Source organism: Trachymyrmex cornetzi, unplaced genomic scaffold, assembly GCF_001594075.2.
Source record: "Trachymyrmex cornetzi isolate Tcor2-1 unplaced genomic scaffold, Tcor1.1 scaffold21, whole genome shotgun sequence".
Classification (NCBI taxonomy): domain Eukaryota; kingdom Metazoa; phylum Arthropoda; class Insecta; order Hymenoptera; family Formicidae; genus Trachymyrmex; species Trachymyrmex cornetzi.
The window spans coordinates 2,005,302-2,031,907 of NW_017296741.1; the positions used below are offsets into that span (position 1 = coordinate 2,005,302).

The 26,606-nt window shown below is 35.4% G+C and overlaps 1 protein-coding gene and 2 long non-coding RNA genes across 4 annotated transcripts in view; 1 reads left to right on the forward strand and 2 right to left on the reverse strand.

The window, feature by feature from the left end:
• Positions 1–26,606, forward strand: part of LOC108759939 (uncharacterized) — a 300,035-nt gene that overhangs the window by 25,125 nt on the left and 248,304 nt on the right. For both annotated transcript variants that reach the window (XM_018505671.1, XM_018505672.1), the window contains exon 2: positions 7,070–7,258. In XM_018505671.1, coding sequence (XP_018361173.1) covers positions 7,070–7,258 — 189 coding nt within the window. The remainder of the gene's footprint in view (positions 1–7,069; positions 7,259–26,606) is intronic.
• Positions 19,107–20,814, reverse strand: LOC108759942 (uncharacterized). The gene is made up of 3 exons (XR_001940063.1): positions 20,770–20,814; positions 20,543–20,668; positions 19,107–19,162 (listed from the first exon to the last, which is right to left on the reverse strand). It is a non-coding gene; the product is annotated as an uncharacterized LOC108759942 (long non-coding RNA).
• LOC108759941 (uncharacterized) lies at positions 20,825–22,230 on the reverse strand. The gene is made up of 3 exons (XR_001940062.1): positions 22,118–22,230; positions 21,445–21,567; positions 20,825–20,965 (listed from the first exon to the last, which is right to left on the reverse strand). It is a non-coding gene; the product is annotated as an uncharacterized LOC108759941 (long non-coding RNA).

Consider the following 26,606-nt stretch of genomic DNA (forward strand, 5'->3'; position numbering starts at 1 on the left):
TTTTGAAAAGAGGAAAACGTGAACTTTAAGAAAAAAAATACGTTATATTGATTTATTCTAAAAAGTATAATTATTTGCATGAGTGTGAAGTGGGAGCATTTTTATATATATGCTCGGAAAAATCATCGAAGGTATGTCGGATTTTCTCCCTTAAAAATGCAATGAAAGTATCAACCTAACCCCCAGTTCAACTCTGCAATATTAACTGTACAAAAATAGCGGCCGACTAAAATTTTCCCCCAGGTCCAAATGACCCATTCATGTAGTTGAGAGTTAAGACCATATTTAAAAAACCGAATCTTTTATAAAATTAAATGTCCAATATATCATATCTCTATTGACCTTAAATTGAATTTATAATTATGTATTAAAACTAAAAATACCGAGTGATCCGTTATTGATCTCTTCTATTTTTTATATTAATATTTTCCCTGTGAAAAATAGAATTTCGAAATTTTTTGATATTTCAGTAATTATATCTCTTATATTGATAATATATTTGATTTTCATCTTTTTCTTTGTTACAGCAATTTATTTGCTTAGTTCTTTTAGAGAATAAGGTCCGTTTTCACTCTAATGTAAGATTAAATTTTTAATTTCGTTGAACTTTTTTTTTACTGCTTATCTTTTTTTAACTCTTAGAATTAGAAAAAGATAGAAAGTAAATTAAACCGAGATTAAAGTTAATTTTATACGGAAAGGACGGATTTGCTAAAATATCTAAGAATTTAGCTAGTTACAGATTATAGAAAATAATTTTGTCGGAGCATCAAAATAATTACATAAGAATCTCAAGTACGAAAAGCAATGCTGTAAAAAGTTTTGACATTCTAGCAACCAATTTAAGTGTTTTACATAATTATTTTAATGACCCAACGAAGTTATTTTTAGATTTGTGTTTAGCTAAATTTTTATTAGCAAAATCATCCTTTTCGTATATATACATATATATATTATAGTAAACCTAAAAGATTAATACTTCTGGTACTAACAAGCCAATCCTATTGAATTAATTTTATTCATTTGCATTGTGTTTATTTACTTTTTTTTATCATGCGAGTATCTTATAATATTTATCTATTATAAATTCTAAATATTACTTTAAATACGAAGCGCCACTACGGTCTGAATGTTAAGATGTTGAATTATTATATATATTCATTTAAATAAATTAATTTCAGAAATTATAATTACGTGCCGATATGGTTGTCGTACTTTCAACGAAATCAATCTAAAATATTAATAATCCCCCAAAATTTCAATCTTAAAAAAAACTGTAATAAACTTATTGCGCGAAAAATATTAATTCTATAAAATATCTTTATGACCGCGAAACACCGACGCGACATTATTGGTGTCCGGAGGAAATCGATCGCTCGTTCGCTCACTCGCTCGTTTTCTGAGGCTCGTCTTGCGCGCGCCGGAGGTCGAGGATGAACGTAAATACATACATAAATACATACGGCCGTTGGATTTGCATAGGTCGAACACGAGGCTGAACTCCCCGGCGCTTTTACGGCACGGGTTATCCCGCGGCGCGCTCGCGGTAGCGTGTCGCCTACGAAATTGATACCCGTCATCGGATTGCGCTGACGTAAGTGTAATGTTCGGTGAAACGCGCGATTAGGCACCCTCCGCGGTGTGTCCGAAACGGCAGAATATTGTCGTAACGATAGAACGGCACGTCATTCGCCCATCGGGTCATAACGGCCGATAACACCCTACGCCTGAGGGAGGGGGGACTACCGTAATTTTCACTTATCCTTTGCGCAAACCGCTTTAAAGTATCGAGTATAGCGCTGAGATTTCCTCCAGGCTGCCGCACATTACGCTACTCATCCGGGTAAACGTTGCTCGATATTGAGATATACTGTACTCGTTGAAACGAGTGGAGGGATACTTTGTGGAAGTTGCTCGTTTTCTTTATTAATGTATCTATAAAATGTATAAGACTCTTAAGAATTCATTACAAGATGTCTCACTTTTCGAAAAATCTCGAAATATACATTTCATCTATTAAATTCCTATCGAAATAAACAAGCGATTAGAATCGCTGCTCCGGGGATTGTTAATTCTCATAATTTAAGCGTGGACGTTCCATTAGCAGTCAACGTTCTCGGCCTATGAGAGCCTCTACGAAGATTTCAGGAAAGCATAAATTCGTTATTTAGTCATTTGCGGTACAACGTCCTAATGGCGGCAATTACCTGCACGACCGTCGTCGTCGTTATTGTCCATCGGGGGGGAGGTCGTGCGAGTGTATCCGTATATTACGCCACGTGTAACGTAATATATGCGCAACATGCCTGTATATTACACGCGTTAAACGCATAGATACACGCAGTCGGTCGGCTTTCTTCCAGGCCGCTCGTTAATGAAGCGGTGCTCGGCTCGTGTTCCTCTCGTCGGGCCATCCTCACTTCGTCATTACGCGAGACGCAACCTCTGGGGTCTGGAAATTTCGTACCACCGCCGCTCGACGCAATACGAATAATGTCACTTTCCGTGTAACCGTGGAAAATCGCAAAGCGATCCTCTCGCGGCGTGTGGCTCGCGTGAAATTCTGATAAATTGCCGCGCAAGATTTAATTCTCAATGCGCTTGACCCTATACACGAATTTTTCCGTCACACGAAAATAATTTTGCTGAAGCATCTTAAAATTTAACTAGATAGAGATCTAAAGATACTTTTGTTACATTATCGAAATAATTATGCAGGGCACTCAAATTTGTTACTGAAACTCTTTGCAGTATCTATTACTTATCATGTTTCAGCGTCATAATTATTTTGATGGTCCAATAGAATTATTTTCAACAAAATCATTCTTTCCATGATAATTTCTAATTCAATTCCGCGCAATGTAAATGACATTCAAAGTGACTTGAAAACTTTTTGCGGTTGCCGTCTAAAATAACTTATGAATGCTTCTGCTAACATAGCTTGAATTGACATAAATTTATTTTGCTGCTAAATATTTTTTCTAAAAATCAATTGTTTATAAACAAAATACGCCCAAGGAATCGCGATTTCTTGTAAAACGCGCGTTCCTTCCTTGATTTACGAGGAATTCCTAGCGATTAGAGAGAGAGAGAGAGAGTCGACTCGAGTCACGCTTCTTGTCACGGATCGAATATGTGACATTTCGTGACTGCGGGTACTTTTTTGTTCGGCATACAAAACGTCTTCAGGATTCTGCACAATTAAGCGGAATCCTTGATCGTATATGTACCTCAAATGTTTTCATTGATAGTCTTAATTGTTCGAAGTACTTTTTACAGAATATATAATACCGTCACATTATTCTACATTAAAAACATTCTCAAGCTAAAATAGAACAAAAATATATAATATATTAATTTTTTCAACTAGACTACTTTTAACTGTGTAGAAGCGTGATTTTCCATTGTATTTTAAAAATTACGTAAAATTTATAAACAAAATATATATTTAATAGGACTCTCGAAAATCAAACAATAAAATATTAATAAACGAGCAATGAGAACATTAATACAGCGCGGTACTTGGAGCGCAATACATATATAATATATTCTCAATAATTTTACATTAAGTATCTATACAAACTTCTTGAACGTTTCGGTTTCCTTGAAATCATCATCAGCAATGCCATATATAATTTACTATACAATGTCTTAGTAGTATTCATAGTCCGCAGATGTTGGAAATAATTTCTGTTAGACAGAGGATGAGCATACCTCTACTTCCTAGTTGAGAATTGCCGAAATGTCTCTTCTGTTTAAGTGACTCTAACCTTCGCCTCCATAGATTACAATTCAAAGTGCCACACGTCATATTACAATATAAGTAAAAATTTTAATTTTACATTAAATATAAAGATATTGTTACAGGTGTTATCCATATGGAAGTAGATATGTGATGATGGTTTGAAGGAAATCGAAACGTTCAAGAAGTTTGTATACATACTTAATGTAAAATTATTAAGAATATATTATATGTATTGCGCTCCAAATACCGCACTGTATTAATGCTCTCATTGCTCGTTCATTAATATTTTATTCTTGTAAAATTTAAAGTATCTCTTAGAAAAAAATGTAATCTTATTTATTTATTTCGACCGTCGATGGTGAACTTCCGTGACGACGAAATTGTTTTATCCGATATTCTCGTCTGAAAATGGAATATTCGAGCGGATGTATATTATAGCGCATGGCCGGTCAGAACGATGATTCGCCAGCGTGGAATTTGGAGAATACCACGCCGCGTTTTTCGAGAGCACATCCCTCGTATAAAAATAGTCCGCCCGATATTACACGCGGCTTCCTCGCGCGAATACCGTTGTTGCTCTCATACTAGAGCGGAAAAAATGGCGATAATACTTCGCATCGTACGCTGAGATAGAATCTCTCTAATGTCTAGAGCCACTACCAATCGCAGCTTCTACCAAAAATTTGCAGTTTTATCTTCATTTTCTAGAGAAAAATCTTGGTTCAAGTTTTTGTAAAATGTTAATTTTTTATATTAAATATATTAAATGTATTCGAGAGATGGCTAAATTAAATTTTGTTAACTTTTAACAAAAGTATCTCTAAAAAACAATTAATACCTATATTGCTAATTATTTAAATATATAATAATGATAATACATGATTAAAAAATATCGAGGCGAGGAGAGATCGTAGCTGTTGTTACAAACGTCGAATTATAATTTATTTTTTACGTTTGAAGTTTGAATACTCCAGTTTGGAGAGAGTTAAAATGTCCATGTCGAGTCCATCGATGTTGAACTATTTCCGCGGCGTGCGAACTATCGTTACGGTAAACAGAAAATATCACTAGCGTCGAAACGGCGCGAAGTAGCGCGTTAACTCACGGACTTTAGGAGTTTGTTATTTCAGTTTTGGCGTTAACTCCCGCGAGCCAACGACAAGAGACATTCGCCAGACCACCCTGAAATCGTTTTTCTCCTCCCTCTCTTGTGTCCCTTCCACCGGTTACCGACTTTCTACACTGCGTCGTGACCAATAGTGCCTGATGGTGCTGATGCTAAGCCTTCGGGCACGAAAATAACTAAAACGCACGGTGTGTTACAGCAACGGCGTGATGTAAGATTTTCCACGGTATATAACCGGGAATTTGAAGCAGAAAAGATTGCATTGGCACGCGTTATCGGTGGATAATTCGATCTCGATGCACTGAAAGAGTGGAGCAAAATTTTTTTTGATGGAGTAGTGGTCTTATATTTTACAGATGACTTATTTTCGTAATAGTCCTGACAAAGAAACGTGAGAAAAAAAATCGAAAATACGCGACAGAGCGGCGCTATGACGAACTCTAAGTCTGGTAGCAGAGTTGTTTTTATGGAACTTATGGGACGGATCGAATCGCGCACGCGGCCACGATTAATCGGATGGAATTCGTGTCGCAGCCTCACCGTGGCTCCGTCGAGGACGATCAAAAAGTCCTTACCGCGTACCACGGTGAACGGGACATGCAGCGCGAGCACGCAACGAGAGAGGCTCCTTTTCTCTTCTGCCGAGCATCTTCTCTCTTAGCGGGCCGGTTCTTCTACAAGAAACACTTTCAATGGACCACACGCGCGACGACCTCGCGCTCGGCGAGTGCGCTTCTTACAGGGTCAGGGCTTATGTCATCTATCTTAGGGAGCTGCGCTCATATTCAGCCGCGGCGACACTCCAATGCACCGCTCACAGTGGGACCTTTATCCACCGAAACAGCAGAGAGGCCTTTAGGTTCCGTGCGCATCACGATGTAATGAGCGATGAAATGGATGAGCTCGTTTATTAACCCCCTCTATTGTGCTCCACTCTCAGTTTAAATGTTTATAGCAGTCGGGATTATCTTCCATTTGTTATAACTATACATTTTTAAAAAGAGGTTGTTTTAGTCACGAAGTAGTTTTTCGACTTAAAATCACAGTGAAGTAATTTTTTAAATATATAAATAGATCCTTTTTGCTAATCGCTACTTTGAACATTTCCGAATCATAATGTTTATCCCTATATATATCTGTCATGTAAAAAATAAATAACTGTCTACATGAACATATTATTAATTATCTAACATATATTTTAGATTATAATTTTAGATTGCTATCAGGTAAATAAGATTTAATATCTTGATGTAATCTACGGAGTTTACATATTTATTTTTTAAGTTGACGTGTATATAAACTGACATGTAAATAATTAGATATTACGAATTAAATATCAAGCAAAGGAGTTAAAAATACCACGTTTATTGCTTGAGAAACAAGTTAATTAGACATGAGAGTTTAAACAAATTGATTAATGTGTGAATGATCGTAGCAATGACAACAATGTTATTATAGATTTTACTTTAAAATAATATGATCGGTGACTAAGTATTGACTACAAAGTTTAATGTTTGTAACTTGTTCTTTATTGCTTGTGAATATGTAATTTTAAGGAAATATTTATTAGCGTAACGAATTTTGCGTTGATAGATACGGGTCGTTTTTGTTTCGATTAATTGGTTTTATCGCCAACGAGACGATTTCGATAAGATCGCTGTGCCGTTTCGTCACATCATTATTCCTTCCGCGTCAAGGATACAGTTACCGTATGTCGGAAGCGATAAGCGACAAAAGGAAAGAGAAATACTGGCTATAAATTAATCTTTAAGTACCACGTGAAAAGAAATTTATATTGACGGTAATCTCTTTTAGGAACTCATGTAGATAAAATGCATTATATAAAAAATTATGTGTATAAATGTGTACTATAAAAAGAATATATATGTAAAAGTGATCTATTCTTAATAATCTATATATATTTTTAATTAATGAATATTTTATTATGTATTAATCCTGTCTAATCAAAACATTACCATAAAGTTGTAAATCATAAAAGATAATGTCTACTCAAAATTATTTGTTCTAGAAGATTTATAAAATATATAATATTTAGTAAATTCAGCCAAGAATCTGTAATCCAGAAAAAAAATTGACATATTTATGGGACGACATACGTAACTTGTTATCAATAAACTGACGGAATATGCAGGAAAAGCGAATGTCTTGAATAATATCGACCTTGCTTTTCGTTACAGTGGCCCACGTGGTTTTTCCGCCCAGATCTTCCACTTGGCACGCCGCTACCGACGAGTCACGTTCCAAATTCGAGTAACGTTCCTACTTCGTCGCCTCTGCCATCTCGGACGCATCTGGACGTTCCGAAAGGACCGGAGCCTCCTTCCAACACCAACAAAGTCCATGGACAGACGCCAACGATATGCACAGTGAGTGACACGTTTGATTATTTGTGATTTGATTCTGCTAACTAGACCGTAATAATTATGCGACTGTGTCTTGTCAGTATAGAAATCTTACAAGTGACCGAAATCCAAAATATTGGAAACTTGTGGCAAGTAAAAAATATGGTCTATGTTTATGGTTAAAAATTTTAGAAACGTATTGTATTTAATTAATTTGATAGAATCCGAAAAACTATAAGTTAATAGTAATAAATAGCTAAAGAGTAAATAAAAACGACAATAGCTATATAAAAATTAAAAAATTTTGAAGGGAGAGAAATATGATATAGATATAGTTATCGAAAAAGATATTTTGTCCTTCTTTAAAAAATTATATTTATAACAACGGTGTCTCAATATTTGATCAGTACTAATTACTAATAATTATTTTAAAATCTGATCGATTATTAAATCACTCAATAATAGTTAAATGCCGATAATATGCACGGTAAGCGATACTCATTCGCTCGTTGGCGATTTTAATTAATGCACAATATCGTTAGTGGCGTCGATTATTCTCGACTATAATTGTTATTAATTTATTTGACCGCAACTTTATGCCGCTACAAACTTCACGAGTGCGTAAAATTGTAACGCAATTCTATCCCCGTACCGTCCAGTGTCACGTTATTCAAAATAAGTGATTAAATCAATTCGATTTTTTTGCACATCTTGCGATCGCGTAACGATGACTTATGTGGGGCGAAGTTTTGCTGTCCGACAAAAACAACGCCGGTTAACTTGTTCTCTCGAGCTGGTAATAACGCATAATGAGCAGTAATTTTGTATAAAATTACAGATATATTTGTATCACGCGTGTGAACGGTGACGGTAAGCTTTATAGCCTTCAAACGAGGTCGATTGTCATTTGTATACATCCGATCCGATCGCGTTTGATCACCGGTCATGGAGCGAAGTAATTTTCATCGCGAACGACGCGAACCTAGTACTTCGTCGCGATAGAATGCTGACAGGTGACACCGGCAACTGAAATACGCGCTTAGCACGAAACGATATTCTCCTGCAAGCTATGATTTTGTCTTCTACGTCATATACTATAATGCTAGTGACGTTCGCTTTGTTGACATCGAGCGATCACGACCCTCGTACTTTTTTGTATGCTTTTATAATCGCAACGGTTTTTTTCGCCGCGACATCGAATGTCATAAGAAGAATGATAAATATACATAAACATTTCTCGTTTTTTTAAACGTCTGTTTATTGCGAGTGGTGTATATAAATTAAAGGAATATTGACAAGATACTCGAATAATATAGACAAGTTAAAATGTTGTATCATCGTTCTAGGTATCACAACTTACACTGGAAAAAATCTGATTGCATTAATTGGAATTCTGATTGATTCATCACATATGTAGAAATGGGATACTTATAGTTAAACCTATTAAATATTCTAGTTGAAATTACCACAAATTTGATTATCAGAATTTTGATTGATATGATTTCATTTTCAGAAAAGATCTTCAAAACTATGAGAAAAAAGATTTTGTAATATTTTATATTCCTAATAACTATGTCACATTTCTCAAAAAATGCTAAATTTTTCAATTTACGATTATTTCGACTTCTAAACCTTGAAAAAAGCAGGTAAAAAAGATATAGGTCTAATATTTTTTATAAAGTTTTGCTCTACAATATAAATTGAAAAAGAATTTGATAATAATTACTAAATATTAAGTGAAATAATTTCAATCAAGTGTTTGGTCAATATAAAAATAATTGTACTTTTTTAAATGTTTATTATCACAAAGATAACCAACTGTTTGATAACAATTGCTAAATATTTAGAAAATTAAAATTTTTTGTTACATTAACCGAAGATTTGATTAAAATTATGTTACTTAACATTTGATAGCTATATTACCAAATTTTTTTTCAATATCTCTGTAGCCCATCAAAATTGGTGAGGGACAGTTCCAACAATTTCTTACACAGTAAAAAAATTTGTGTATTTGTGTTGGAAACGGTCCACTCACGTTTGTGTTAACAGTTTGTGTTGAATTTTTTAACATATTCGAGTGTTAATTTAACATAATGTGATTATGTTATTTAAAGATTTTTTGTGAAATTGATATTCAATGTTTTTTAGTGTCAAAATGACACAATTTATGAGTAAGTGAACAAGTAACATAAAAATAATGTGTTTTAAAACGTAAATTCTAAGACAAATGAATAAAATCCATGTTAATTTAACCCGTGTGAAGCTGGCCCCCCAATATTTTATATACATTAGGCATATATTTTTCATGAATCGTATATTTCAGCCACGAATGGCCCACTACTTATATGGAATATACAGTAAAAATACAAGAGTTTCTCAAAGTTATTTTTTAAATAAAAAATAAATATTTCTAATACTTTTTTCAGTAGTAGATAACTTTTAAACTAAGGGTGAGCACACACACAAATGAAAATTCCGACGGAGCATTCGTGAGCAAACGATAAGCAAACGAATGCAAAAAAAGATACAATTTTTTAATTTTGGGGGGCTAGTGTGAAATTGGCCCCAAAAGTTTCAATTTCGTATAATTTTTGAACTAAGGGTGAGCAAACGAAAATTTCGACGGAGCATTTGTGAGCAAACGATGAGCAAACGAATGCAAAAAAAATTCGATTTTTTAATATTGGGGGGGCCAGCTTCACCCGGGTGTTAATTTAATACATATCATAAATGTTAATTTTCGGACAAAAAATATGCTTTCACGATTTGTTTACAAATTGTGTCGATGTTATCTTTCTTTGTATTTATTCTCTTACATAATATTTGTGTTACCTTCTAACATATTCATCTTGTGTAAAATTATCTAAAAAATTTGAGTGAACCGTTTGGGACATGCGATTTATGTCAAATTCAACACATTTTTTCCAACTGTGTGTCAATGTACTGTCTTTATTGTCTTACTTTACTTTCAATGGTACGATTGACACCAAACTATCCCGTCAACGGTTCCGTCCTCCCGTCATTCAGTCGCCGGAACTCATTTCCGAGCTGGGAGGCGCATAGGCTTAACGATCGGCGACACGGCACAGACGTGACGGTCGTGTAAGTTACGGGACCGACACGGAACACGATCGATATTCAATTTACAGTTTTGTCACAACGGTATTGCGTGTGTTTCGTGGAAAAGTGGTGCCACGTGGACGTTACACCGTGGGAGTCATTCCGGCAATGCTGCTATTGGCATGGTCTGAAACCCTGATAACCGCGTGGGCGACGAGCACCTCGTTAGAGCGCTGTCGTGGCGCTCGTTAGCGCGGACTATGCGTCTCGTCGACCGTTACAGAGTCATTTAAACGCAATATTTAATAAAGGCACGCGTGCGAGACTCACGGACAGGGTGTACCCTCCATAACTGCGCCGGGGGAGCCTGGGTCGGCTTTCTTCTCTCCTCTTCCGCCTCCTCCTCCTCCTCCTCCTCCTCTGTTATGATTGTTATCCGCCGGTCGCGTAAATCGCGACGCCCGGATATTAATTATCGCGCGAGATCGCGAGTAGTCGCGCCGAATGATCGATCTGGTCGCCGCGATTAAAGACGGCACTTGAGTGGGCGGAGGAGGCAATTTATATCAGCCCACGGGCGTGTATAAGTCACGATGTGTTTGGACGCATGTACCGTATCGAAAATAATTTTGTCTGGGATTAATTAACCTTTGAAACGTGCAAAGCGATTGCCAATATGTTTAACGATGTTGGCTTAGATATAACAAATGACTGGCAAAAATGTTATCAAACTATTCGAAGATCAAATTTGAATTTAAATTTATTTAAAAAGAATTCTGCTTCACTGAGAAAAATGTTTCGATTGTATCAACAAGAAGTACAAACAAAATGAATTTTAATCGTATAAATTAGAATTCTGGTTATCTCGATTATATAGAATTTCATGAATTTAACCACAAGTGTTTAATTTGTACCTATCTCTCTCTAGTTGGATCTATCAGAATTCCAATTAATAAAATAAGACTTTTTCCAGAGTTAAAAATTTAGTAACAATTTAACGCATATTTTCTCGGAGATCAACTTCGCAATATGCAATTTTGAATATTTTTCAAAGTTCATTTTTAAAAGTTCCCATAAAGTACGTTCCGATTTTAAAACTGCGAATACATACAATATGCAATTTTGGATTTTTTTAAATTTTCAAAAGTTTCCATAAAATATGTCCCGAGTTTAAGACTGACAGCGAATACATGCGAGCTCGTGAAAGCAGTGTCATTTTCGGAGTTTATTTCTCCTCGTTCGTAAGTTTACGACGCGTGGAAACAGCGATCGCTCGGGCCTATTTTTATTTCTCTCATGAGTTATCCGCAGCCACTGCTGCCCTATTTATTCTCATTGTAGTCGCTCGTCGGCAGAGAGTCATAAGGCAGCATGATATTATCTGCGGACGTTACTATGTATTTTCCACGTGCTCCATATCGACGCGCACGGTCGCGCTAATAAATGTGCGTTTGTAAAAAAAAATTGTTCCGTTCGGAGAAACAGTTACTGCAAATTGCGACCGTGCGGAGGTACCTATATACCTGGCGCGCGGTTACGCGATCCTCGATATTCTATCCGGATCGTTAACGGCGATAACACGCAGTGATTTTATTTCGGAGGATCAAGAGAAATACTCTCTCTCCTCTCTCTCTCTCTCTCTCTCTCTCTCTCTCTCTCTCTCTCTCTCTCTCTCTCTGCGCACACGGCTGCTCGCCGAAATTCGAAGCACGCGGCGAGCCTTAACCCTCGACCACCACGTTCGATTCGGATAACATAACTACTTCGGTAAAGGAATCCAGTTCCGATCCCTGATAGAAATGGCGCAGTATTTCATGCGTATGGCAAGTATTGTTGCTCCAAACTCTTTATTTTTCCATTATTTAGTAAATGGACGGGGTTGAGCGACTCGTTCTCGGTATAGATCCTAATTATTGCGTTAATCGCGGAAGAGAGAATTCACTCTTCTTACTTTTATCACGGGCGATGCAGTGTAGTACTCGCCTTTCTGGATACAAGAGTTTGCGAGTTATTCTTTATTACGCGTGCTCGCATTTCAGTTAAATCGAGCGTCTAAATGCAGCCGGTATATATAAAAGATATCATGCGCTTCGGAAACATTTTATCTACGCGCACGGCCGAAAGTAGAATAAAAATGTATCTTATCTGTTAGAGGGTAACGAATTTATCGCAGCGGAGTTACACGGGCGCGGTTTCGAACGCGATATTTTTAGCGAGATATCGATGCAGTTAAATCGCGAGAATGGAGCTACCACTCACTACTCCTTCCATACGTTGCGAGACTCGTAGCCAACAAATGTTTTAAGGTATTAAAATTTTTACGGTTATGGATTTCGTATTAAAATTGTGTTAATCCCTTAAGTCAATAATATCAAAACTACAAAGTTAATTAAAATATATAGATTAATTATTGAATATTGATATATACATTATTAGTGCGATAATGTACTTACTGTTACAATTGAGCCCCTTAATTGATAAGTAGCATAAGTCCAAAATTAGGAAAAATGCGTTTGTTATAGAAGTAGAAAATATCAAGAATGTTTGTTTTATCTATTAATTTACTTTTATTTTGTTTTTATGTTCATAAAAAATAAAAATCAATTTTACATCATAAATAAAGTGACCGTAAAAAAAGCTGGACTTAAAAATAGTAACTTAAGTCCAGCTTTTTTTACGGTCACTTTATTTATGATGTAAAATTGATTTTTATTTTTTATGAACATAAAAACAAAATAAAAGTAAATTAAATTAATAGATAAAACAAACATTCTTGATATTTTTTACTTCTATAACAAACGCATTTTCCCTAATTTTGGACTTATGCCACTTGTCAACTAAGGGGCTCTCTCAATTAATGCATTTTATTTAACCGAGTATCAATAATTGATATATAAGTGAATTTTATATACCGTTGAAAGTATCATATAGAGATTTTTTTCTCTTCAACGATCGATTACTCATTGTACAAATAAATTAACCATTAAGTAAATAGCGAAAATAAACAATTAAATATTGAAAACGTGTGAAAAACCGATTTATTATTAATACTAAGTGACTATAAAAAGTTTTTTAAAATAAAATCTCTATAATTGATCAATGTTGGAACTGTCTTAAGAAGCGCTTTTTATGCGAAATTGCTTACTCATCGGCAACAATTAGTCACGCAGTAAATAACATGGATCGAACAACTGTTGACCGATCGCAACGAGAAACCGGCTTGAAATTAACGATTGAGTAACGATACCTAAGTAATCACGGTTGACGCGAAAATTTCAAAGTAAGATGTATGAAGTGCAAAGTAGGTTTTGCAAGTTCACTTGTCGTACCGCATGTGTGTTCTACGTACATATACCGGTTGTTAAACTGGGACGACCGCGGGGCAAAATCTAATTGCACGGCTGCTTAATTAGATCGTTGGCACTCGCGCGGTTTCGTCGTGCCCTTCACGCCGAACTCGGTCTGTGTCCTTAAGATATGGATCGGCCTTAATTCACCGCGTCCACGGGATTAATCTCGCTCGCGAGTACCGCGGCGCGCTCTAAAATTAGCGCGAACGTCAATTGAGCGCAGTGACTGCACGCACGCGTCGGAATATATATATATATATATATATATATATATACACATAGCACACATCGATTACTTCATACATGCTTTTTTCCTCTTTCCACTTCTCTTGCTCTCTATCTCACGTGCGCGATGTAAACGCGCGTAAACTAGCGCCTTGCGTGGCGATCGCGGACGACTTATCGGATTCGCCGCGGGCTGTTCTAAGATGGATTTCATTATCACGAGGTGTCTTTGATCCCGTCTTGTAAACGCGTTTTCATTTAACCAATGCGATAATGGCAGTCAGCACGACAGCCGTACTCGAATAGGCTTGTTTACACGAGAGAATTAAGAATTTTATTTCTATACAAGAGAGAAAAGAAAGATCGATATCACTTTTGCAAAAATAATATTGATACCTCCATTTTGTATTATACGCGCAGCATGTAAAGCTGAATATCATTGAAATGAGAATATTACTCGCACTAACGCGGCATCGCATTCCTATGACTACAAATGTAATCACATTTAGCATCGGGTAAAAAGCAGTTTATGCTTGATGCAGAGCATATTAGATGGATATATTCGCGTGACAGTGAAAAAGTGACTTTTTTGTTAATAAGAACATCATCAAGATATTGCATTATTTTGTAACACGCATTCGATCTGCATGGTTATCCGTATCGGCACGAGACGTTTTGCATAATAGCATCTCCTACGAATTCATTACGCGACGTATACTTTAGGTTGGCGCTAGAGAAATGCAGATTCGACGTTTAGAGCTCCCGCGTGCTACGAAGTTTCTTTCTGGGGGATACCTTAATTTATACGCCAATAAAATGTCCGTGAGATTTGTTGAGCGCGCTTTACGAGATGCTTATTGAATGTCGTACAGTGCCTCTATCGTTAAATGAGAAAACATCCGCCTCCTCTTTCGACCTTCGATTTAATTCGAATATAGCAATGCCAATTTTTTTCGATTTCCTTTTTTATTTTACTTTGTTATAATTTACGTGTTTCGTGTATATAAAATCCGAGACAATTTGTTTAATAAATATTAGGCAATTGTGTCTATGTATCGGCTCCGATAAAAAATAATCTTTAAAAATTAAGTGCTCTAAAGCGGTCTGTGTATTACGACAATCATTATTATTAGGTGTTAAACTTAATTCCTGCCGTATTTCGTCTCCAAAATTGATTTGTTTCGAAGGGAAGATAAATGAATACCTTAATCAAAGTAATTTCCTCCATTTTCTACTTTATTACTAATTAATAATATTATTAATAATACTTTATTAATAATACTTTGATTAAGGTATTTCCCTTCGAAACAAATCAATTTTGGAGACGAAAAACGGCAGGAATTAAGTTTAACACCTAATAATACTTGATATTACACAACACTATTAGAAATCAAGGTAACAATGCCTACCCAATCCCTTGAGATATACAACATTTTACTTTTAATTTTCATATACTCAAAATTTTCGTATATATCAAAATGTAAATCAATCCATTTCTGTAGTTGTTTCGAAGTAAACAACATTTATATTGACACATGCGATTAGTAAATAAGTAAATAATATATTAAATCTGAGTAATTTAATATACTTAATACATCTTCTTGATTGAAACAATTCAACTCCATTATTTTGTTAAATCTTATAGGATCTTACATGTGGAAAACACAATCTACAGAAGTCAATGTCTTAACGGTCTAGCTGGATCTTAAGTGCTTGTATAATTCTGTGTGAATTTATATCTACATAGTAATGTATGTAGTCCTTTGAAATGCGCGCCGAAATGATTTTATTCCATCATTTTAGTTAAATTAACGACATATTGAGTACGAGCAGTGACGACTTATATAAAAATATATATATATAATAAAAAATAACTTAAACTGGGTGTAATTTGACATTATGAACAGTGTTTACCGATTGTTCAGAGACTGTTTTGAATTGTTTAAAGGGAGCATCAATACTGTACAAAAATGATTATAATAATTGAGCATCTAGAGACCGTTTTGATACAGAATGTGATACATTGGAAGGAGACGAGGAAGAATTTTCATGGCGTAACGCGCTCGGCCGCAAAATAAGACGGTATGCGTCTCGTTATTAGCTATTCGACCGGTGACGGACAAAAAACGCAATAATTTCATCGGCCGGCCTTAACGACGACGAAGCCGTGACGACAAAAAGCTCAATCTATCAAATTGTCACTGGCCTTTCTATTCCATAGCTCCGCACCTTCCCTAATAAGCAATCTTCTCGGGGACCTTACCGTAAACCGCCATCCACCAGCTGAATGGATTCCGGACCGGTACCGACCATCTTCGATCGCAGGGCCGGTTTCTTGCTTCTTCGACGAGCTCGCCGCGAGTCCTCGATTACGATTTTTCTGAAAATATTGATTTGGTACACGATCAATTTTAAAGGCGACAAAAAGGACTTTATGGTTAGTGTTAATTAACCGCGGGATATACGTGCATCCGTAACGGTTTTCTTCCTCATGAATTAGTAATTTTAAATAGCATTAAAGAGTACTGATAAAACATTGACACAAAACATTAATGTAATACACACGGAAATAAACACATATTTCAGAGATAATTATTTCTACGTTGAAATATACACATTTTTGAAATACGATCTCGAGCCTCCTTAATTAATCTTTTTTGGATCGCTGGATACTTTCATGGACCAGGAATCTCCTGACGTGACGCCTTCCGTGCGGCCGATATTTAAATCCGCTAAGTACTCGCGCTCTCTAATTTACTTTTAACCGTGCTTTGCGTGCGCGGGTTGCCGTCCCTGGACATACACAGCTAGGGTGTTCTTTCGGAACATGTACACTGGCTACCAGATGCCAGACACGAATCGACGAGAACCGCTCCGTTCCGCCGCGCCGGTAGTCGTCATCGCGCCGTCGTCCGAAGACGGACAACCGGCGGTTAATAACCAGCCGATTTTGTTGTCCTCTTTTGCGGCCGGCGAGCGTTGCGGCGCGATGCGGCACCGAAGTCACTTTGCTAATAAGTCATTTGCCGTGCTGTGTTGGATGTCGCCGCTTGCTTATGAAGGCGTCCCTTCATGGCGCGCGCACAAAAGGATGTTTCATTAACCTAAGACATTTTATCGCGCAGACAGTTAATTATTTCCAAGAAGCGATACACGGAGTGTTGCGCGGCGCCGCGGCGCTCCGGATTTTATATTTCGCTCTCTTTTCTATATTAATCGCCAAGCAAAACAAGACGACAATGACAGCTGCTTGATTGATTATTGCGGTCGGATTTTGGCGAAGCATTAATTTTGTCCTCGCGTTTATCTTCATCCAATTCTTCGAATAAATTGCAATAAATTTTTTTTCCGTCGAGGAGATATCGCGATACATGTGTAATATAATCATAAAAGCTGTTTTGTATTTCCTTATAGTGATTCAAATATGTCTCAAACTACGTTACGTAAGCAATATTATTAGAGCACTGTTAGTTATCAAAGGAGCAATGGTAATCCGTTGAGTTAAATACTTTGTTACTTTTAACTTCCATTTGTATCAAAACCATTATTTCCAGTATCATAACTTCCATTAAATCAATTCATTTCTGTTGTTGAATTGCTAATTGCTCTAAATTCTTTGAAGGGATATTTTACTTTAAAGAGTGAAAATTGATCTTGAAAAAGAGTAGCTCAATTTTCAATCTTTAAGAGTGCAATTTCACTCTTTAGAGATTCATTCTAAAAGTTTTAGAGAGTAATTTTAAAGTAAGCGACGGTCATATTAACATTAGTAAATAATATAAATTTAGTAAATAATAAATTTAAATAAAAAATCTATTTCTTGAGTTACAAATTATTCAAATTCGTTCGTTTTATTAACGACACATTGTAGTGTCGGCCTACAGAAATTATTAAAAATAACTTGAATTGACATCAAGGATTTAATGGTGTATGAATGTATATTTTTCAACATTCACAATGCACTTTTGACACACAGTGCCTTTAATTCTCGAAAGATACCGCTCATAATAGGTACGCTAGCGTGCGGTATTCCTTTACGAGAGTAGATCCAGTTTGAGGGAAGGCAAAACTAATCTGCAAAGAATGCGTACAACATTTTCGCGTAAAAGATCTTTATTTCCCGGGTGGACGAGCTTAACGACGGGATCTCGGCGAGACGGAACCGATATGCCGAGAAGGCAATAAACAGGTCGCACTTGCACTGTGCGCGGGTACGTCAGTCTCTCATATCTTCCGATGCTGCATCGAGCGCGGAGACCGCTGTTCGAAACCCACCTGCGAAAGCGGCAGCAACAGCGCTGAATTTAATCGCGAAGTAGAACGGCTTCTCGCGTTTTTACAGACGCAAACATAGAATCGCGGTGGTCGCGGGTCGTTAGCGACTGTCTGTTTTTACTTCCTCCTTCTATATAGCGCGCAATCGTTTTCTTTCGTTTTATCGTCTGGATGGGAAGCTTTTCTCGATTGCCGTTGAAGTTTTTCTCATTTTAAATTTAATGTCTCCCGTGAAGAAACATAAAATATATAAAGAACTCGTATATTTTTATTGTTGCGTTTTTATCACAGAACCCAGTTTATACCGGTCTTGACAAGGTTTAATAAATGAAGTTTGAAACTTAATTTAATATTCGTAACATCATATTTATAATTATGATTTAATTAAGGAATATTCTGGTTTTTTTTTTGCGATTTAATAATAAGTGTATGTATTAAAATATTTTCTGAATTTTAATTGAATTGAGGAGAAATTGAGTATTATTTATGTACACCTAAAAATGACTTAGACAATAAATTACCTACTTGTATAGTAGAATATTTAATAGCTTTTTAACAATTTAAATTTGAAAGTATAATAAGAAATTAAAAAATATTTACTTGTGTACGCAAAGTGGAATAATTCTGAAAATAATGAATTACTTTATATAAAAATATGTTTTCGGTCAAAGAGCAAACTTATTTTCCAAATAAACATTGAATTTAGCAATTTCTTTTAAACAACCATTTCATAATTAATCGACCACTCTAACCTTTCTTAAACAAAATAATTTGCCAGTGTAAAAATGTAGGTATTTCCATTTCTATAAAATTACTAGTCTTTCCGTGAGGACTTTCCGCAGTTAAAAACAAGGTAGCGTATATGTCAAATACTACGTTTATTCATGTCTTTCTACTGGTATTAGTAAAATAGATATTAATAAATATGCCTCACATACAGAAAGCTTCGTTTTGTAAATGTGGTGTAAGATCAATATGCCATCTGTTTTCAACTTCTTCATTTTGAAGGTCTTATTTTCTATTAAATGATCAAATAAAAACACCTTTAGATATTCTTACACCATGGTTATACATAATTAAACTCTGCTCTATAACACACATGTATATACCTACATGTCAATTAGATAAATACACTTATGGAAAATAATTTGAAATACAAAAAGTAGCACAGTATTTGGCCTACAATTATTTCTTATTATAAAAAACATTAACAATACAAGGCAAATTAGAGTAAGGCGCGGTAATTGGTGCGCAGATTTAATTATAAAACAATTTGTGACAATTTTTTACATAGATGTATTTAAGAAATTATGTTAAAAATCCGAACGTTTCGGCCAACATTTGGGGCCATCCTCAACGAAATACAAAAGGCAAACACATGGAGATTTCCTTGCAAACTCACGTAACAGATCGAGTGACCACTCAGATGTAAATTTAAATCCCTTCAATTTGGTTCCATGCCAATCATGAATTGTACAAATACAAATCCTAAGAGGGATTGAACGTTATTAAATTGAACTAGTTATTCAAAAATAAAGTAAAACATTCACCTGCAGGCAAGAATGCAAGAAAAACCTGATAGATATCAAAGTAATTGTACATATAACCGACCATAAATGTATAATTAGATTAAAAAGATGTTATCGTTATGAAAGTCAGAATGATTATGAAGTAACACAAACTGATGTACATGTCGCACATGATATAAACAAACCAGGGGGGAAAACTAAAGTCTGACTAACATATGATACAGAACTACGTATTGAAAACATGTTATAAGGATAAATATATGAATAAGTCGCATTACAATTTATTAAGAATTTCGGTATATACACATGATTTAGTTACATAATCAGTATCAGATTGTAAATTTAAACTATTTTTTTGTAATTTTATGAAAATCATTTCCGAAGTCAAACGTTTGCTCAAATATCTTTCTGTATCTAAAATCCTCACATTCAACCAATCAAATTCATGATTGTGATGCAATCTATGATTGCATTGTTAATGTTTTTTAAAATTTGAGAGTTATTACTAAGCTTTTTATAGATTAGAATATCTAAAAGTGTTAAGGCCATGGCACATAAAAAAATTTAAGGCGTAAGACTTAAGCAGTAAGCGAATTGATCAATCACAATAGAGACCGTAAAATCATACGTAAGCAATAGCGAATCCAACATGTTGATTTCCTTACTGCTTAAGTCTTACGTCTTAAGTTTTTCTATGTGCCAAGGCCTTTATAGTACAAACTTAGAATATCTAAAGGTGTTATTACTAAGCTTCTTATTATTAAATATTTTATGCTTGACTGTAATACGACACACGGCGCTCGATGCTTGTGTTTTGCTTTATAATAGTGTCGCACTATATTATGTGTACACACAGTACACGCCATTACCTTGCGTTATTATCGCGCGATATGGTTGGACCCAACAGCAGCGAAGCGAGATGCTGCGTATATCGTCATAATTCCTCGAAATGTGATCGACTCAAATATTGAGAAACACGAATGCACCATCGTTTCCTACGAACCATTAGCGACTTAACTTACGCGATTACTTAAATCTCATGATTGATGTATAGAGACGTTGGCTATATTTGTTGCTTATTGCAAGTATTTCTCACGGTTTATTCGTTTTAAGGACACGGTTGTGACTTTCGTAGTTTTCGACCTGGCTTCTTGATTAAATCTCTGGCTCTCTAAAAATAATTTCCAGCTAACCGTACTATACAAAATGTTGATAACCTTTTTGTTTTAAAAGCGTCGATTTTCTTCTAGTTTTTGGAAAGATATCTTTGATGGGAAGGTTAGATCTGAAATCTTTTTAGAAAATGCACATTATAGAAAACAATATTTATAATAATATAAATGTCTCCAACAACTGATTGCGGTTATCTCAGGATGGCCAAATCATTGATGATTTTTTTTTTTAAAACATACTATGAGGAAGTTTTAATTTTGACAATTTTAGTACTATAGTCATTGATCTCCTAGAGACAACCATATTTAAGAGACAAAGAGTTATAAATTGTTTTTTATTGCAAATACTCATTTTCGGATCGGTCTTAAGTACAATCTTAAGATGTCATAAGACAATCAGAGAGTTGTATTAGCATCTTATGACATTATTTAAGACAGTCTTAAAGTAAGACGAGACTATGTGAATTATACTGCCCTATTTTATTTCATTGAGTTAAATATTTCGTGGCGACATAACTCGGCAGTTACAAAACGCTCGGCACTTGGTGTTTAAACTTGCTTTGTTTTCTTATGACGTGCTATTGTATACAAGTGGTTACCTTGTTATTCCCGCGGCGAGGCTCGACCCGGCGGGCACGGGGTAAGGCACTCTGTATGTCGTCACGTTATACCTGGAGACGCGATCGTGTCGAGTGCTGCGAGACATTAAGCGTGATCACTGCCTACGAACAATGAGCGAACGGACCATAAGTCACGTAATTATTTAACCCCTGGCAGCTAACAACTTGTGAATCAAGACGATTGCTCGTCGATCGTCGCAGATACTTTACGCGGTTTGTTCATTTCAGATAATCGAGAATTATAAATTGTCTCGTCGTGATACACGTGGTAATTACTACATTGCTCCAACAATGCTTCGGACACGGATATCTAGGAATTATAAATTATCGTCTCGTCGTGATACACGTGGTAATTACTACATTGCTCCAACAATGCTTCGGACACGGATATCTCTCATGTAGCGAGAATAATTGAATTTTTCGCCGTTTTAAATATGATTTTTCCATGATCGTTCTCGGCTCGAGAGTGCGCGATGAAATATGCGAATCGAAGTAATAAAAAAAGTCATGATGTATCGGTCATTAATTGTGCAGTATGTATATAATATGTGTATATTTCGCAAAACGTATATTTAATGTATAATACTATATAATAATATATTTATGTGTATTAGAAATGTATTATGCGTGTAACATTGAGCTTCAATCTTACAATTTTGGACGATTTTTCGTAGTTTACGAAGAAGTTGACTCGCGTCGTATCAAAAACATGGTGGAAGGATAACTCACTGAATCTTCGACCTCCTTGGCTCCTTGGTATGAGTTTCGTTTCTCCACCCCGCGACATCTCTGAATCTTCGACCTCTCTGCTATGAATATCGATAAAAGTGTAAGGGCTGCCAACTGTAAAACGTTAAACATGGGGTGATATTCATAGTCCGTTTTTAAGACCGCAGCACAGACTCTTGCATAACGCATAACGCATAGTGCATAAGCGAATCAACTAATTAGAATCTTTCCTTTCCTCCCATTCCAAATTAAAAAGAAGAATTTTGATTGGTTAATTCCTTTATGCACTAAGCATTATGCGTTAATCGGTCCGAGACCTCGGATGAAGAAAGAATTGACCAATCGCAATGGTCATGTGATCAAATTGTTCAAATGTGATCTGTTAATTTTTTCTCTGTCCGAGATCTCGGACCGATTTCTAGCATCGTGGACACAAGGCTTTATGCAAGAGTGTGTGCTGCGGCCTTTAGCGACATCCATAGACAGAGAGGTCGGAGATTCAGAGAGAGATGCTTGTAAACTGTACACGCCATGTTATCGTTTCCACCATGGATCGGAATTCGGAATGATCGGATGGCCGCGGGACGGTTTGCATTACGGATGTTTGTGAGTCGAATGGAATCGCGCTTCGTTAGGTATACTTGGCCATATTTGACCTTTGTTTCAATGTTTGCACGTAGCGTGGCGTGAATTCAGTGCTCGTGTGTATCGGCGATTCGTTGATCACGCGTAATCCCGTGAATCGTTTGAAATCTGTCGCGGTCGACGAATCTAACCTCAATGTGCTTCTGAAACGCGTTTCGATTCCCACCCGAGTGCTCCGTGCTCCTGAGATACCATTTTATTCTTGTTCAACACGTTAGGTGAACAACGAGGAAAAAATGATACGTAGGTGGAACTCAAGGCAACATAGCCCTGGATATCGTTGGATCGCGGCGGTTAGCGCGTGGAAATTTCCTCTTCGCCGATTCGTATGTCGCATTAGTTTGCGGGACGTCGTGGATCGTAGTTTGGTACGTTATCGTCGCGACGTACCTAAGGATGAGGTGCCGCCGCGTTTTATTATCGTCGGAAGTGTTGTGTTCGATGTGCGTAATGAAGGAACCTGAGACCTGAGAGGATGATGGAGGCCTGGAGGCATCGGGCAATGGAGGAGTAAACATGGGCGAGTATCTGATTTATTATTTGTCATTTATAAAATTTTTTATTTTCTAAAAATTGTGTTATTATAGAAGATATATACATTTGATTGAAGAATTTTATTTCACATTTGAGAAAAACACTGAAAAATTCGTGAAAGTAATTTTTGAAATATCTACGTTTATTTTGGACGCTGCTTTAATTCGCATATATTTGTATTTTACAGATTTAACGTCTTTTTATAACTCCGTTGCTGAGCATCGGATTGGTGAGTCAAATCGTACCCTGTTTTCAATTTGAAGTAATAGAGGTGTGTGAAGAGGAACATTACACATTGGCGTAACATTTTACAAAGCAATTGTCTTGAAATAGAGGAGCTACGACAGATTAGTAGTTATTAGTGAAGTATATATAAGTAATTAATCCTTACTGTACTAATATGGGTAACTAGTGATCAAACGATTCCTGTTCTTGCAAGTTTCTTTGAGTCTTTCGGTAATTATAAATTATACTACATTTTATTATTTTAAAATAAAGAGTCAATATTTATTCTAGAAAGTTGAAAGTATGACGGTGAACTTTTAGAGGCTTTTTGAATTATTTTGAAGAAATGAAAAAACGAAGAGAATGTAGTGATCCTTAATAATATGGATGAGGCACCAAATTGTACATATATAGTACGGTAAGAGTTAAGTATTTATTAATAAGACAAAATATAATAATTAATAATATTAAACATTCTTTAAGATAACATTCAGGAACCTATTAAAATATAATATATTAATAATGTTATTTGTGCAATTTTTAGTATATATCACAACTGATCAAACTGAAATTTTTGACTTTATTGCTTAATTGATTAGTGAAAAGTATCAAGTAAATATAAGTAAAACTTAAAAAAAAAGTTTAAAAAAAATAGGAAAAATTGTTAGTATTTAAAATTATTAAATTAGTTTTTCTTTTTTTTTTCTTTTTAAGCATATTTATTAAGTAAATAAAATTTCAGATCTATATTTGGTTTATCTATATTTTAAGATTAAATATTATACGAATTGATGCGAAAAAGCAATATGTATTCAGTTATATTTTCAATATATACCGCAAGCATAAGCGAAGAATATAATATTTATATTTATTTATTATATCTATTTATACTTTATTTATTTATAGACATTTCAGTTTGATAAAACATCGATATAATTTATCTTATCTAATTTATTTATTAAAAAATAATGATGACTAGTTGTATTTATTTTGATAGTGCCAATATTATAATCTTTTCAAATCATCAATTTTATTTTAATTATAAAATAAGGTATATAAAGAGGAGGAACGAAAAAGTTTCTATGCAATGAACAATGGTACCATGTATATAATATACTATGGATATATTATATTTATATATAGGATATGTGTATGATATCTCGGGATGTCCCCTATTAATCATGCAATCGTACAACACGTAAATAGCTTCAACTTTCAAATGTGCAATTATTCCGTTTCTTAGCCGATAATATGTTGATAAAAAATGTGATTGTATACTATTCATATTTTAAAGCTACTGCCTATTTATTGTAACTATCTTAGATTGTGACGTCAGACACGAGAAAATACATAAAACATTTTTTGCAATATTTTGCATATATTAAAAAATGAATATTTAAAAAAAATTAGCCATCGATACATGGAAAAAACTGTTTTACTAAAATACCTAAAAATTTAGATATAAATCTGGAAATAATTTTGTTGGACTATCAGAATGACTATGCTAAGAAACTCAAACTTGATGAGTATTGCTGCAAAAAGTTTTAATATTCTAACATTCAGCTTGAGTTTTACATAATTATTTTGATGGTAGTACAAAATTATTTTCCAATCTGTATCAATAGCCCAATTTGTAGATACTTTAGCAGAATCGTTCCATGTAGAAATTTGAAACATATATTCTAGAGACTTCCATTGTGTTCTGATAATAAACAAATAACGATATATTTTAAATTAAACTATATCTAACGAAAACATGAAACAAGCTGTATGACAGCTATCAAACTCAGATAAATATGATTTTATTCTATTTCAAAATAAAGGAGAGTTTTTAGTATATTTCAAACAAGTATATTTCATCAAATGTAAATATTGTTTTATTGAAAAGTATTTCTGTTTCAACATATTTTGCAAGAATTTCTATTATTTGTTTTCTGACATCATTAATCTGAAGATCTGTGAGTAAGTGATCAGGAAAGAGATAAAGCTTTATTTTCAGTATCACATCCGACGACACATTTCTGAAATGAAATTCAAAAATGAAAGATCTAATATAAATACGCATCGTAATAACCCTAATTCCTTATCAGTGTTTATATCATTTTGTTATATAATTTTTTCCTAATTAATTTTTAAATGTCTCTAATCCACACAATTCTCCAAGGGATGTTCTACGTTCTAAGGACGTCCCCAGAATGTCTCTCAGAGAACTGTGTTGCAGGGACATTTTATTTAATTGCACATAAGTTATATGTATCTCTAGCGTCGAAATCTTAAACAAAATGCATGTGAAATAATGGCAATGCGTATAAATCGAAAGTACCAATCTTTCCGGCTTTCAAGGTGGTCCTTTCCGGCAGCTTCCAGCTCACGCCGATCGAGCGTAACTTCGCGCTTTCGATCAGCTTTGGCCATATCGGTAATGGTGTCACGTATACCGATCCGTGTATATAACGTCTCATCATGGACAGTAACCCAAGGCATTGCCTTGGTCCGATGTAAAGATTTCGCAACGGGGAAGCGCTCCTCGCGCGCTGATAAGAGGCAGGCGGGCCGCCCCCCGGGGGCGGGGGCGTCGGGCCCCTCGAATTACGACGTTGCAATAAATTTAATAAAGCCGGAATTAATGTATGGTTGCTCGTTTCGGCTGAGAGCACGGCGCTCCTTATACTTATGTCCCGCTTTCGCCCCGAAATTTGAAATACAAGTAAGTGCGTGCGCCGTTTAAAACGTAATACGCGCATAAATTGCCGCGGTAAGCGTAAGAAATTGCTCTGCCGAACTAAAAGCCGCGCGTTGTATAAATTCCTATCTTATTACCGGGCCGCACGCGCGGCCCGTCGCGATACCTCGCAATTTTAATTCCGTGTGCTCTTTTCGCAGTTTTCACTGTAATGGATTCGCGTGGATTTTTTTTTTTTACGCGCGCCGAAAGGCGACTAATGTTCGTACGTTTGGCAATTATTATAGTCATTTTTCTACGAATAGATAGAAATATTTATGGTTCG